General features: G+C 44.0%; 1 protein-coding gene across 4 annotated transcripts in view; it reads left to right on the forward strand.

Annotated features, from left to right (window-relative positions):
- RECK (reversion inducing cysteine rich protein with kazal motifs) overlaps nt 1-16,099 on the forward strand; it is a 764,658-nt gene that overhangs the window by 407,646 nt on the left and 340,913 nt on the right. For all 4 annotated transcript variants that reach the window (XM_069730404.1, XM_069730400.1, XM_069730403.1 and 1 more), the window contains 2 exons: nt 7,773-7,952; nt 10,643-10,855. In XM_069730404.1, coding sequence (XP_069586505.1) covers nt 7,773-7,952; nt 10,643-10,855 — 393 coding nt within the window. The remainder of the gene's footprint in view (nt 1-7,772; nt 7,953-10,642; nt 10,856-16,099) is intronic.

A 16,099-nucleotide genomic window follows, 5' to 3' on the forward strand; every position in this document is an offset into this window, starting at 1 on the left:
GGCGATCAAAAGAACATATCTGCACCAAAATCTATCATTAAAAATGTCATCTCGGCACGCAAAAAATAAGCCCTCAACCGACCCCAGTTCACGAAAAATGGAGACGCTATGAGTATCGGAAAATGGCGCAATTTTTTTTTTTTTTAGCAAAGTTTGGAATTTTTTTTCACCACTTAGTTAAAAAATAACCTAGTCATGTTAGGTGTCTATGAACTCGTACTGACCTGGAGAATCATAATGGCAGGTCAGTTTTAGAATTTAGTGAACCTAGCAAAAAAGCCAAACAAAAAACAAGTGTGAGATTTCACCGCACTTGGAATTTTTTTCCCGTTTTCTAGTACAAGACATGCTAAAACCAATGATGTCGTTCAAAAGTAAAACTCGTCCCGCAAAAAAATAAGCCCTCACATGGCCAAATTGACGGAAAAATAAAAAAGTTATGGCTCTGGGAAGGAGGGGAGTGAAAAACGAACACGGAAAAACGAAAAATCCCAAGGTCATGAAGGGGTTAAATCAATGGTGACATTCAAAAGTACAACTCGGCTCGCTAAAATAAAGCCCTCACATGGCCATATTGATGGAAAAAAAAAAGTTATGGCTCTTGGAAAGAGAGGGAGGAATTACCGTATATACTTGAGTATAAGCCGAGATTTTCAGCCCACTTTTTTGGGCTGAAAGTAAGCCTCTCGGCTTATACTCTAGTCATACCCAGGGGTCGGCAGAGAAGGGGGAGCGGAGCGGTGTAATAATACTCACCTGCTCCTGGCGCGGTCCCTGCACGTCCCTGGTTCCCCGGCAGCTTCTTCCTGTAGTGAGCTGTCACATGGTACTGCTCATTACAGTAATGAATATGGACCCGACTCCACTCCCATAGGGGTGGAGCCGCATATTCATTAGTGTAATGAGCGGTACCATGTGACCACTCACTACAGGAAGAAGCTGCCGGCGCCGGGGAACAGACGTGCAGGGACCACACCAGGAGCAGGTGAGTATAACTCAGTGCGGATATTCACCTGCTCCCCGTTCCACCATCGGTGCCGTTGCGTCTTCCGCGTCCTCTGCACTGACGCTCCAGTCAGAGGGCGCGATGACGCGATTAGTGTGCGCCGCCCTCTGCCTGAAAGTCAGTGCAGAAGATGGGGAAGACACAGCGGCAGTCGGCGGTGGAACGGGAAAGGGGAGTATAGCAAGTGCCTGAGAGGTGAGTGTGTAATTTTTTATTTTTTTAATCGCAGCAACAGCATATGGGGAAAATGTCTGTACGGAGCATCTCATGGGGCCATGTGCAGCATTATGAGGCAATTATCTGTATGCAGCATCTTATGGGGCCATGTGCAGAATTATATGCGGCAAATATCTGTATGGGGCCATGTGCTGCATTATATGGGGCAAATATCTGTATGGGGCCATGTGCAGCATAATATGGGGCAATTATCTGTATGGAGCATCTGATGGGGCCATGTGCAGCATTATTTGGGGCAAATATCTGTATGGGCCATGTGCAGCTGTCACGCCGTTAACGGCGATACTGGGACCCGCACCTGTCCCTGCCACTATAATGGGGCCCTGGCTTTCCCTTATCTCAGGGGTACCTATGATGTTTAGGAGGCCTGAACCGCCAGCGTATCCCTGTCTCCTGTGCTTACCCTATTAGTGGCCCCAGAGGTGTATCTAGCGTTTCTGGCACCCGGGGCAAGAATTCATTTTGGTGCGCCCCCCCCTCCAAGGGCATATGCCCCCCGTCAGCCCCATCATTGCCCTCTCCTCCCCCCCCACACACACCATTCACTTCTCTGCACATTCCCCTGCAGCACGATACACACACACACAATACTGAGACACACACATACGCACACACTCACATACACACACACACACACACACTCACACACATACACATTCACACACACACATTCACACACATACACATTCACACACACATACATACTCACATTCACACACTCCTCTCACCTCTCCTCGCGCTCTGCGCAGCAGGTCCATCACCTTCCTCTGACACAGCCGGCCGCTGAATGATGACGTCATCCAGCGGCGCGTCTGTGTGAGAAGAAGCAGGAAGAAGACACATCATGCGGCTGGGCAGTGGAGCTGCAGGGATTTCTCCCTGCCCGCCGCAGCCACTCTGCAGGGGCTCCCCTCCCCCTCTGCACACACTGGGAGCCGGCACTCTGCAGCTTCTCTGTGCCGGCTGTCAGCTTGACAGTCGGCACAGAGAACAGCTGACTCCCAGTGCGGGGGGGCGGCAGAATGCAGCCGCCGGGGGAGACACTGCGGACCGCCGAATTAGGCGGCCCGACTGCGCCCCCCTGCCGGCTGCGCCCGGGGCAAATGCCCCGGCTGCCCCCCCCTAGATACGCCACTGAGTGGCCCCCTCTCCCCCCAAGGGAGGTGGACTGCTCCAGTGTATAAATACAACAATAAACAGGGTATACAGGGTAATTAAAAGTCTCAAACTCACCAAATGCTCACACAACTACAGAGGTAACACAGAGAAGGGAAGAGAAGGAAAAAACTAGGAAGGAAAACAGGTTTAACATGCAACCAAAACAGCAGACACCAATCTCTGTAAATAAACCTCCAAGCTCCTAATACCATGATCCTTCAACCTCCAAGCCAGGCAGCAGAACTGATTACTGACAATAGCTGTAGTCAAGGCTGGGTCTATATAGAGGAGGAGATTACAAAATCCACTTCAGCTGAGAGACCCAGCTCTCAGCAACAAGGTTAACTCCTGCACTGCTGGCACAAAGCAGCCAGGTCAGAATACAGGAGAAGAGCTTCTATTCACTGTGTGTGAGCGAGGCCCAGAGCGCTGCAGTTCTCTGGAACCTCTCTGTCGCGGTAGCCCCGTGACAGTAGCATTATATGGGGCAAATATCTGTATGGGGCCATGTGCAGCATTATATGGGGCAAATATCTGTATGGAGCATCTTTTGGGGCCATGTGCAGCATTATATGGGGCAAATATCTGTATGGGGCCATGTGCAGCATTATATGGGGCAAATATATCTATGGAGCATCTTATGGGGCCATGTGCAGCATTATATGGGGCAAATATCTGTATGGGCCATGTGCAGCATTATATGGGGCAAATATCTGTATGGGGATATGTGCAGCATATGGGGCAAATATCTGTATGGAGCATCTCATGGGGCCATGTGCAGCATTATATGGGGCAAATATCTGTATGGGGCCATGTGCAGCATTATATGGGGCAAATATCTGTATGGGGCCATGTGCAGCATTATATGGGGCAAATATCTGTTTGGAGCATCTTATGGGGCCATGTACAGCATTATATGGGGCAAATATCTGTATGGGCCATGTGCAGCATTATATGGAGCAAATATCTGTATGGAGTATCTTATGGGGCCATAATCCACATTTGTGGAGCATTATACGAGGTAAATGTGTCTATGGAGCATCTTATGGGGTCATAATCAGCATTTGTGCAATATTATATGGGGCATATTTTAATATGGAGCATATTATGGGGCCCATCATAAACTGTATGGAGTATTATATGGGGTGTATTTTGTATGGAGCATCTTATGGGGCCATCATGGACTGTATGGAGCATTATATGGGGCTCCTGATTCAATATGGATATTCAAAAACACTTAGCCTACTGATATTTCAATTAATTTTACTTTTATTGGTATCTATTTTTATTTTTGTCCTCCCTAGGCTTATACTCAAGTCATTAAGTTTTCCCAGTTTTTTTGTGCCAAAATTAGGGGGGGGTGTCGGCTTATACTCGGGTCGGCTTATTCTCGAGTATATACGGTAAGCAAAAATGTCTATGCAATAAAGGGGTTACATTTCCTTTTCTGATTTATTGCACTGCTTACATTATTATTTATTCACAATGGTTTTCTAATTTTTTTTAGTTCCCTTAGGGTATGTTTCTCTCACAAATAAAATTTTAAGATATGTTTTAAAATCTATTTTGTGTCTGTACTTTATTTTTGAGGATAATAGGTTAGATTTAAAACAATTGTTTAATTTTTAGACAGTATAGACTACCAGTGTTCCCCAACTCCGGTCCTCAAGAGCCACCAACAGGTTATGTTTTCAGCAGTGGCGTAGGAAGGGGGGTAGGGAGGGTGGGCCGCCCCGGGCGGCACAATGCGGGGGGCGGGCATCTAGCCCTGCTGGCACAAGCATCTTTTCATTCAGTGCAGGGCCAGGCAGTGCAGGCACATCAGGGTTAAGAACGCAGCCTGACTTTGTTTGTGGGCGGAGAGAGCACTTCTCCTGCTCTGCTCTCCCGCCCGCCCCTCGCTGGCTGCTGTGAAGTGAACACTTATTAGGACAGGCAGATTCCGGAGGAGCTCCTTCCTTGCCGCCCTGAGTGAGTGCGATGTATCTTTGTATTCTGACAGTCTGGGTGACCAGGGGCGGCCACAGCTGATATATATATATATATACTTCAGCAGCCGCCCAGGCCCCCAGCACCTGTCCTGTATGTGTATATACTGTATCTGTACAGCCTGCATGACAGTATATATAATATATATACAGGACAGGTGCTGGGGGCCTGGGCTGGGCGGCTATTGAAATATATACACTGCACAGTACCACCACTCCCCTGTATATATACACTGCACAGTACCACTGCCCTGTATATATACACTGCACAGGACCACTGCCCTGTATATATACACTGCACAGGACCACTGCCCTGTATATATACACTGCACAGGACCACTGCCCTGTATATATACACTGCACAGGACCACTGCCCTGTATATATACACTGCACAGGACCACTGCCCTGTATATACACTGCACAGCACCACTGCCCTGTATATATACACTGCACAGGACCACTGCCCTGTATATATACACTGCACAGGACCACTGCCCTGTATATATACACTGCACAGGACCACTGCCCTGTATATATACACTGCACAGGACCACTGCCCTATATATATACCCTGCACAGTACCACTCCTCCTGTATATATACACTGCACAGGACCACTGCCCTGTATATATACACTGCACAGGACCACTGCCCTGTATATACACTGCACAGCACCACTGCCCTGTATATATACACTGCACAGGACCACTGCCCTGTATATATACACTGCACAGGACCACTGTCCTGTATATATACACTGCACATTACCACTGCCCTGTATATATACACTGCACAGTACCACTGTCCTGTATATATACCCTGCACAGTACCACTCCTCCTGTATATATACACTGCACAGGACCACTGCCCTGTATATATACACTGCACAGGACCACTGCCCTGTATATACACTGCACAGCACCACTGCCCTGTATATATACACTGCACAGGACCACTGCCCTGTATATATACACTGCACAGGACCACTGCCCTGTATATATACACTGCACAGTACCACTGTCCTGTATATATACCCTGCACAGTACCACTCCTCCTGTATATATACCCTGCACAGTACCACTCCTCCTGTATATATACACTGCACAGTACCACTGCCCTGTATATATACACTGCACAGTACCACTCCTCCTGTCCTGTATATATACACTGCACAGTACCACTCCTCCTGTATATATACCCTGCACAGTACCACTCCTCCTGTATATATACACCGCACAGTGCCACTCCTCCTGTATATATACACTGCACAGTACCATCACTCCCCTGTATATATACACTGCACAGTACCACTCCTCCTGTCCTGTATATATACACTGCACAGTACCATCACTCCCCTGTATATATACACCGCACTGTACCTCTCCTAACCTGTATATATACACTGTAGAATTTACAATAGCTGTCACTCATGTTAGAAGTGAAATCTGGCATTGTACTATACCTAGATTTCTCTGCCGTATCTGGGCATCATGAATCGTGGTATGTGTTAAAGGGGGGACCCACTGAGACTCTTTTGCCCGGGGCCCTCAAAAACCTGGAGCCAGCCCTGGGGGTGGGTCACTGGGCCGGCGCTGCAGCTGTTTAACGCTATTGACGTGCGGGCCCGCGCCCGCACGTCAATAGTTAACAGCCGCCAGCCAATCTGAGGCTGGCAGCTGACGTCAGTCCCAGTGTACATGTCGCCGGCATCTGACATCATTGTCAGTCGCCGGCAGAGTGGACGTTTCAGCTGCGTGGAAAGAGCAGGAGCGCGGTCAGGTAAGCAGAACTTGTTTTTTTTTTTGCAGTCCCGATCATGTGATGGTAACATTCACCGGCGAAACAATTTAACTTCTCCATCTGAGGTCTTATTCCTGCTGGGGGGGGGGGGGCGCCAAGCTCGGGAACAGCCCCGGGCGGCAAAAGCTCTAGCTACGCCTCTGGTTTTCAGGATTTCCTTAGTATTGCACAGGTGATTGAATGCTTGCCTGTCCAGGTGATGCAATTATCACCTTTGCAATAATAAGGAAATCCTGAAAACATGACCTGTTGGTGGCTCTTGAGGACCGGACTTGGGGAACACTGGACTAGACAGTCTTAAAATGTGATCAAAATTCTGAAAGTGGACCACGCTGTTTGATACATTTTTTTAGGTTGTTTAGTCTAAGTTTATAGCACTTAGAAGTTAATTTACTCTGCTCCAGGAATATGTGCATGAATTTTGCCTCATTTTATGAATTGGCAGATTATGAGATTATGTATGCAACAGAGAGAGATCATAGAATGAATGGCAAAGTGTCATGACAGGAGACCATTTCAATTAACATGAACGCATCCAATTTGTTTGTGGAATTTGTAAGGTCAAAATTTCACAAGAAGGTTGTACAAGCATTGATAAAGGTGTTGAGGAATTTAACAATGATATATCATAGGATGAGGTTAACAAATACATTTTGAAGGTTTAAAAAAAAAGAAATAAAACAATCTCAAGCTCTGCTTGATACTCCATACTTCAATATAATAAAGACCCTGCAAAGGGAGGTACAATGTAATGTGGATTTTTCAGATGGCATGAAGGGTTGCATCTGGGAGCTCTATTATGTGGGGCCGTACCTCCACTCTTCTATCATATATCAAGGGCAGTACCCCAAAACACACTGTCTGCAAATTGAGATGCTGATTTTGGCTTTTATCCTAAGTCGTGTGACAAGGCTCATCATTAAAAGGTCGACATTGAGTCCTAGGATTGCTACTTTCTATAGGTGGCACTAGAGTTCTAGTTCGTTCTCTCTGAAGAGACAATTTACCAGAGGAGTGTCACGGCTTGAAAGTATCCTCATCTCGGCATGCTTGACATTTCACTATCTGGAAGGAGAAATAATACCCCTTGAATAATTAGTGTTATAGAAATTATATTTTTTAGACCATTCACATGTGTATTGAAGTATAAAAGACTACAACATACCTGAATTATTCAAAACGTTAAAAAAAATGATTATTGGTTTGTGAAATTATCCAGTAGCATTAAGAAGGTACAGTGCTGTGCAAATTAATTGGGACAAAGCAAAAATGAAACACATATTTTTTTATTTTCTGACTAAAACCAGTCAAACCACATTTTGTTACTCAAAGTTGTACACTCAAACCTGTTCAAAGCAGTTACGGTAAATCTGATTTGAGTCACTGACTGGTAACCAAATGCTTTGTCCCAATTAATTTGCACAGCACTGTATTAAAGTATTTACATTCCAAGTTGTGTAATTTTGAACTTTTATAACCAATTATTTAACAGTTTATTTTTTCTCATGACCTGTATAAACTAAACAGTTTTCAATATGCTTTTGATGCATAGTATTATATTTAATTATTTTCTCTAATTTTAGAGATTTGTGTACAAAACTGTACAACACGAGCTGGGGAAACACCCAGAACTGGCAAGAATTTGACCTTTCATGTGAATACAATCCTATGGAGACACAAATGTTGACATGCCTATCAGATGTTCGAGAACCCTGCCAACTGGGATGCCGAAATCTTACATACTGTACCAATTTTAACAACCGGTAAAAATAAAATTTTAAAATTCTCTGACTTGTTTTATGAGACATTTAAAAAGAGTCAAGTATTATTTTGTACATTTTAACACTTTGGCAACTTCTACAGTACTTGTACGGGGATTTGCACATGAACTGAAATGGCGCACCAGAGAGTAACTTCTGGGAACAGAACTATCTCTGACCGCAATAGTTCAGCCTCACAGATTTCCCTTTCAATTGTGACAACAGTGACATTTATGAAGTTTTGAATAGTGTACTTGCCTCCTGTGACATGATCGCAGGGTGCTGATGGGTTGTAAAAGCAACTGGGCGTCTGTTGAAAGCCCACATTTCTGCCATGTTACTATACCTAAGCCACCTTGCACAGAAGAATGGTAATTATTAATGATGGGCGTGCACTAAAATGCTCGGGTTCTCGTTGATAGTTGAGGAAATTGGAATGCTCGGTTGCTCGACCCGAGCGACAAGCCCAATGTAAGGCCGGCGTCACACTCAGCGTAAGATAATACGGTCCGTATATTACGGCCGTAATACGCTGAAAAGTCCCCAAAATAGTGGTCCTTAGCTCCTCCGTAGGCAGGGTGTTTCAGCGTTTTTTGCGCATGGCATCCTCCGTATGTAATCCGTATGGCATCCGTACTGCGTGTTTTTCTCGCAGGCTTGCAAAACCGACATACGGCTATACAAGGGATTCATGTGTTAAAAACAAAAAAAAACATATATACTGTCTATATATATATATATATATATGTCAGTAGACACATATATGTATATATATTATTACTTCATACAGCGCGAGATAGCTTTAAAGCCGGTAATTCAATTGCCGGCTTTTGCTATCTCCTTCCTAAACCCGACATGATATGAGACATGGTTTACATACAGTAAACCATCTCATATCACCATTTTTTTTGCATATTCCACACTACTAATATTAGTAGTGTGTATGTGCAAAATTTGGGCTGTCTAGCTATTAAAATAAGGGGTTAAATGGCGGAAAAAATTGGCGTGGGCTCCCGCGCATTTTTCTCCGCCAGAGTAGTAAAGCCAGTGACTGAGGCCAGATATTAATAGCCTGGAGAGGGTCCACGGTTATTGGCCCCCCCTGGCTAAAAACACCTGCCCCCAGCCACCCCAGAAAAGGCACATCTGGAAGATGCGCCTATTCTGGCTCTTGACATGAAAGGATTGCCCACACCTGTCCATGAAATAGCCCTGGAATCAATTGTCCAATTACTTTTGGTCCCTCTAAAAACAGGGTGGCACATGTTAAGGAGCTGAAACTCCTAAACCCTTCATCCAATTTTCATGTGGATACCCTCAAATGAAAGCTGAAAGTCTGAACTTCAACTGCATCTGAATTGTTTTGCTTAAAATTCATTGTGGTAATGTCTATAACAAAAATTAGAAAAATGTTGTCTCTGTCCAAATATATATGGACCTAACTGTATATATATATATATAGATATATATATCTATATATATATATATATACACTATATAATTATACAATTGTCTAAGGGTCACTTCCGTCTTTCTTTCTGTCTGTCTGTCTTTCTGTCACAGATATTCATTGGTCGCGGCCTCTGTCTGTCATGGAAATCCAAGTCGCTGATTGGTCGCGGCAAAACAGCCACGACCAATCAGCGACGGGCACAGTCCGGTGAAAAAATGGCTGCTCCTTACTCCCTGCAGTCACTGCCCGGTGCCCGACCTATACTCCTCTCCAGTCACCGCTCACACAGGGTTAATGCCGGCGGTAACAGATCGCGTTATGCCGCAGGTAATGCACTCCGTTACCGCTGCTATTAACCCTGTGTGTCCCCAACCTTTTACTATTCATGCTGCCTATGCGGCATCAATAGTAAAAAGATCTAATGTTAAAAATATAAAAAAATAAAAAAAATGATTATATATTCACCTTCCACCGCCTTTCCTGCTCCTCACGATGCTCCGGTAACCGCTCCATGCAAGCGGCAGGTTCCGGTGGCAAGGATGGTATGCGACAAGGACCTGCCATGACGTCACGGTCATGTGACCACGACCTCATCACAAGTCCTGCGTGCCTGCATGAGAAGGACCTGCCTTGACGTCACGGTCGTGTGACTGCGACGTCATCACGGGTCCTGCGCTACCAACCCTGGGACCGGAAGCTGCCGAGTGCAGCGCACACAGGCGACATGACTACAACGGCTCCCTCGGAAGGTGAGTATGTGTTTATTTTTTATTTTTTAACCTGTGACATACGTGGCTGGGCAATATACTACGTAGCTGGGCAATATACTACGTGACTCGCCAACATACTACGTGGCTGGGCAATATACTACGTGGCTCTGTGCTGTATACTACGTCGCTGTGTAATATAATACTGGGCAATACACTACGTGGGCTGTGCAATATATTACGTGGACATGCATATTCTAGACTACCCGATGCCACCATCTAGTGTATGTCTATATATATATATATATATATATTCCTCTCCACTTGGATTCTTTTTCCATTTTTAAGCACATCATGTGGTAACATGATGCTGGAAAACTAGCCTCTGCTCTGAAAAATGTGCCCCTCTATTCTTGTAGCTGATGTCAATACATGTGCATGCAGATATTACTGATATTCTTTTTTAGTAAAAAAAAAAAGGTTATTAAAAAAGCAACATTTATAAATAACTTATTTTTTTTGTTTATATTTAGGCCAACTGAATTATTTCGAAGCTGTAATGCTCAATCAGACCAGGGAGCAATGAATGACATGAAGCTGTGGGAGAAAGGAAGCATCAAAATGCCTTTTATGAATATTCCTGTTCTAGATATTAGGAAATGTCATCCTGAAATGTGGAAGGCAATTGCTTGCTCGCTCCAGATTAAACCATGTCATAGTAAATCTAGAGGGAGCATCATCTGCAAGTAAGTGGTGCTCATTACTTTACGAACCAAATTATTCCTTTAAGATTTAGGCTGCCGTCACACTAGCAGTATTTGGTCAGGATTTTACATCAGTATTTGTAAGCCGAAACCAGGAGTGGAACAATTAGAGGAAAAGTATCATAGAAAGATATGCACCACTTCTGTATTTATCACCCACTCCTGGTTTTGGCTACAAATACTGATGTAAAATACTGACCAAATACTGCTAGTGTGACGGAAGCCTTATAGTGGCCAATTTCAGTTGTAGCATAGGGAAAATTATTTTCAGTGGGTTACTTTGAACAAGTCTTCAAGGCATCTTGCGAAGAAAGTATACTGTGCAGTATGCAGCCGATGACCACATCAGGTGAAATTTAATCAAAACAATCATATCTCCATAAAAATAAATTAATAGCAGTAGTTTGAGAGCATTAGATTAAAACATATTTTTCCTTCATAGATCAATAGAAATAAATGCCGCAATAAACTAAAAATGAATTGAGAAGCTGACCAAAATAATAGAATTCAACTGACACAGATAGAAAGGGATTCAGCATGAATTCCACAGTGCCAGTATGTATCCCATCAGTGACAGCCAATACTGCAATATAGGTATGGAATTAACCATCTGAGATCGGAATAGTTTGAGGGTCCTGACAGTCGTCAGACCTACCGTAGCAGATATGACAGTGTATAAATGTTTGTCACACTACATGGATCAGTTATGTTGATGAGATGACATCACAGTGCTCACAAAGCATCCAATCAGTTGGTGTCCTTAACCATATACTTTACACATCAATTATGGCATATTCCAACAAACAAATCTCTGGGAAAGGAACTTTATCACTATTTACATGGGTCAGAGTACAGGGTGTCCAAATTTCCAATGACACTTTTCTCTTCTAGAAGCATTCAGGTCTATTCCCTGTTATTCTTACACAATCAAAGTCTATAGGATATCATAATAATCTCTTTATTTATAAAGCGCCAACATATTTCACAGCGCTTTACAGTTTGCACACATTATCATCGCTTTCCCTGATGAGGCTCACAATCTAAATTACCTATCAGTATGTCTTTGGAATGTGGGAGGAAACCGGAGTAACCAGAGGAAACCCACACAAACACGGGGAGAACATACAAACTCCTTGCAGATGTTGTCATATGCATGTTATCTTATCTATAGGTATACGACAACTGGAAGTCTGTGTCCTCCATTTATCAAAGCTTATTAAATTAGTATATTGTATAAGCATTATGGTGTAATATTTGTCCCAGGGATCACATGTTCAAGTTCCATTTCGGGACTAAAAATATTGTGAAAAAATGTTAAAGCTTTGTTTAATGTAGATTAAACACATACTAGTGATATCAGGGTCCGACTGGGGTGTCTGGGGCCCACCAGGGGAATGGACTCTAGGGGCCCGCCCTACAGCTATATGCAAATATCTGTAAGTCGTTATCCCCATTATAGTGGAGCATCGACTGTAAGACAAAGGGGACTCCTGCACATCTATTGTGCAACCCCATAACAGGGATGTACAATTACGGTATTTTACTTTAACCCCTTCATGACCTTGGGATTTTCCATTTTTCCATGTTTGTTTTTCGCTCCCCTCCTTCCCAGAGCCATAACTTTTTTATTTTTTCATCAATATGGTCATGTGAGAGTTTATTTTTTTGCGGGATGAGTTGTACTTTTGAGCGACATCATTGGTTTTACCATGTCATGTACTAGAAAATGGGAAAAAAATTCCAACTGCGGTGAAATTGCAAAAAAAGTGCTATCCCACACTTGTTTTTTGTTTGCCTTTTTTACTAGGTTCAATAAATGCTAAAACTAACCTGCGATTATGATTTTCTGGGTCATTACGAGTTCATAGACACCAAACATGTCTAGGTTATCTTCATCAAAATGGTGAAAAAAGATACCAAACTTTTCTTTAAAAAAAAAAAAAAACATTTGCGCCATTTTCCGATACCCATAGCGTCTCAAATTGTTGTGGTCTGGGTCGGTGAGGGCTTATTTTTTGCGTGCCAAGCTGACATTTTTAATGATACCATTTTGGTGCAGATACGTTATTTTGATCGCCAGTTATTGCACTTTAATGCAATGTTGCAGCGACCAAAAAAACGTAATTCTGGCGTTTCAAATTTTTTTCTCGCTACGCTGTTTAGCGATCAGGTTAATCTTTTTTTTTTTATTTATAAATCGGGAGATTCTGAACGCAGCCATACCAAATATGTGTAGGTTTGATTATTTTTTTTGTTGTTTTATTGTAAATGTGGCGAAAGGGGGGTGATAGAAACTTTTTTTTTTTCACATTTTTTTTTACTTTTGCAACGCCTCAATAGCCTCCATGGAAGGCTAGAAGCTGGCACAACTCGATCGGCGCAGCTACATGGGAGCGATGTGTAGATTGCTCCTTTGTAGTGTAGCTGAATTACAGGCTTGCTCACAGCAAGGCAGCATCAGCAACCATAGAGGTCTCAAGGAGACCTCTGGTTACTAGGCCAACGCATCGCTGACCCTCGATCATGTGACGGAGATGGCGATGCTCTCATTTCTGGCCCGATGGCCGGAAGCGTCGGTTAAATGCCGCTGTCAGCATTTGACAGCGGCATTTAACTAGTTAATAGCAGCGGGTGGATCGCAATTCCAACCGTCACTATTGCGGGCACATGTCAGCTGTTCAAAACAGCTGACATGTCCCGGCTTTGATGCGGGCTCACCGCTGGAGCCCACATCAAAGCAGGGGATCTAACCTTGGATGTACTAAGTGTTGTGAATTCTGTGGCTGAGTTCACTTCTGTGGTCACAAGTGGTATTGCAGTCTCTGGGCTTCCTCCCTCAGGTGTTTTGGTGAGCTCGTTGGCTGCCTTGCTATTTAGCTCCACCTGAGTCTGTCTTCCTTGCTCCTTGTCAATGTTCCAGTGTTGGATCTGAGCTACTGCATCTTTCCTTGGGCCTGCTGCTCTGCTAGATAAGTGCTTCTAGTTTGTTTTCTGTTTTTTCTGTCCAGCTTGCTATTAACTTTTGCTGGAAGCTCTGAGAAGCAAAGGGGTGCACCGCCGTGCTGTTAGTTCGGCACGGTGGGTCTTTTGCCCCTTTGCGTGGTTTTCGTTTTAGGGTTTTTTGTAGACTGCATAGTTCTCTTTGCTATCCTCGCTCTGTCTAGAATATCGGGCCTCACTTTGCTGAATCTATTTCATTCCTACGTTTGTCTTTTCATCTTGCTAACAGTCATTATATGTGGGGGGCTGCCTATTCCTTTGGGGTATTTCTCTGAGGTAAGTCAGGCTTGTATTTCTATCTTCAGGCTAGTCAGCTCCTCAGGCAGTGCCGAGTTGCATAGGTAGTGATAGGCGCAATCCACTGCTGCTTATAGTTGTGTGAGGATAGATCAGGTACTGCAGTCTACAGAGATTCCACGTCTCAGAGCTCGTCCTATTGTTTTTGGTTATTGCCAGATCTCTGTATGTGCGCTGATTACTGCACGCTGTGTTGCCTGATTGCCAGCCATAACAGTACAAGGAGCCAGCCAATGATTCCCAATAGAGGGAAAAAAGAAATCCTGACATCATTTTTTTTTCTTAGCTCTGTCTTCAGTCTTTTTTTTCCGCTAGACATTAGAGTGCTTCAGGACACAGCTGTGGACATGGATATTCAGGCTCTGTGCTCCTCAATGGATAATCTCGTTGTAAATGTACAAAAGATTCAAGATACTATTGATCAGAAATCAATGCTAGAACCAAGAATTCCGATTCCTGATTTGTTTTTTGGTGACAGAACTAAGTTCCTGAGCTTCAGAAATAATTGTAAGCTATTTTTGGCCTTGAAACCTCATTCTTCTGGTAATCCTATTCAACAGGTTTTGATTATTATTTCTTTTTTGCGCGGCGACCCACAGGACTGGGCGTTTTCTCTTGCGCCAGGAGACCCTGCATTGAGTAATGTTGATGCGTTTTTCCAGGCGCTTGGATTGCTTTACGATGAGCCTAATTCAGTGGATCAGGCTGAGAAAAATCTGCTGGCTTTATGCCAGGGTCAGGATGATGTAGAAGTATATTGTCAGAAATTTAGGAAGTGGTCAGTACTCACTCTGTGGAATGAATCTGCACTAGCGGCTTTGTTCAGAAAGGGTCTCTCTGAAGCTCTTAAGGATGTAATGGTGGGATTTCCTATGCCTGCTGGTTTGAATGAGTCTATGTCCTTGGCCATTCAGATCGGTCGTCGCTTGCGCGAGCGTAAATCTGTGCACCATCTGGCGGTATTGTCTGAGAGTAAACCTGAGCCTATGCAGTGCGACAGGACTATGACTAAAGTAGAACGGCAAGAACACAGACGTCTGAACAGACTGTGTTTCTATTGTGGTGATTCTACTCATGCTATTTCTAATTGTCCTAAACGCACTAGGCGGTTCGATAGCTCTGCCGTTATTGGTACTGTACAGTCCAAATTCCTTTTGTCCATTACCTTAATGTGCTCTTTGTCATCGTATTCTGTCATGGCGTTTGTGGATTCAGGCGCTGCCCTGAATCTGATGGATTTGGATTATGCTAAACGTTGTGGATTTTTCTTGGAGCCTTTGCGGTGTCCTATTCCGTTGAGAGGAATTGATGCTACACCTTTGGCCAAGAATAAGCCTCAGTACTGGGCCCAGCTGACCATGTGCATGGCTCCTGCACATCAGGAAGTTATTCGCTTTCTGGTACTGCATAATTTGCATGATGTGGTCGTGTTGGGGTTGCCATGGCTACAAACCCATAATCCAGTATTGGATTGGAACTCTATGTCGGTAACCAGCTGGGGTTGTCAGGAAGTACATGGTGATGTTCCATTTTTGTCGATTTCGTCATCCACCCCTTCTGACATCCCAGAGTTCTTGTCGGACTTTCAGGATGTATTTGAAGAGTCCAAGTCTGATGCCCTACCTCCGCATAGGAATTGTGATTGTGCTATCGATTTGATTCCTGGTAGTAAATTCCCTAAGGGTCGTTTATTTAATTTGTCCGTACCTGAACACACCGCTATGCGCAGTTATGTGAAGGAGTCCTTGGAGAAGGGACATATTCGCCCATCGTCGTCACCATTGGGAGCAGGGTTCTTTTTTGTAGCCAAGAAGGATGGTTCGCTAAGACCGTGTATTGATTACCGCCTTCTTAATAAGATCACTGTTAAGTTTCAGTATCCCTTGCCATTGATTTCTGACTTGTTTGCTCGGATTAAGGGGGCTAGTT

This window comes from Ranitomeya imitator, chromosome 6, assembly GCF_032444005.1.
Source record: "Ranitomeya imitator isolate aRanImi1 chromosome 6, aRanImi1.pri, whole genome shotgun sequence".
Taxonomy (NCBI): domain Eukaryota; kingdom Metazoa; phylum Chordata; class Amphibia; order Anura; family Dendrobatidae; genus Ranitomeya; species Ranitomeya imitator.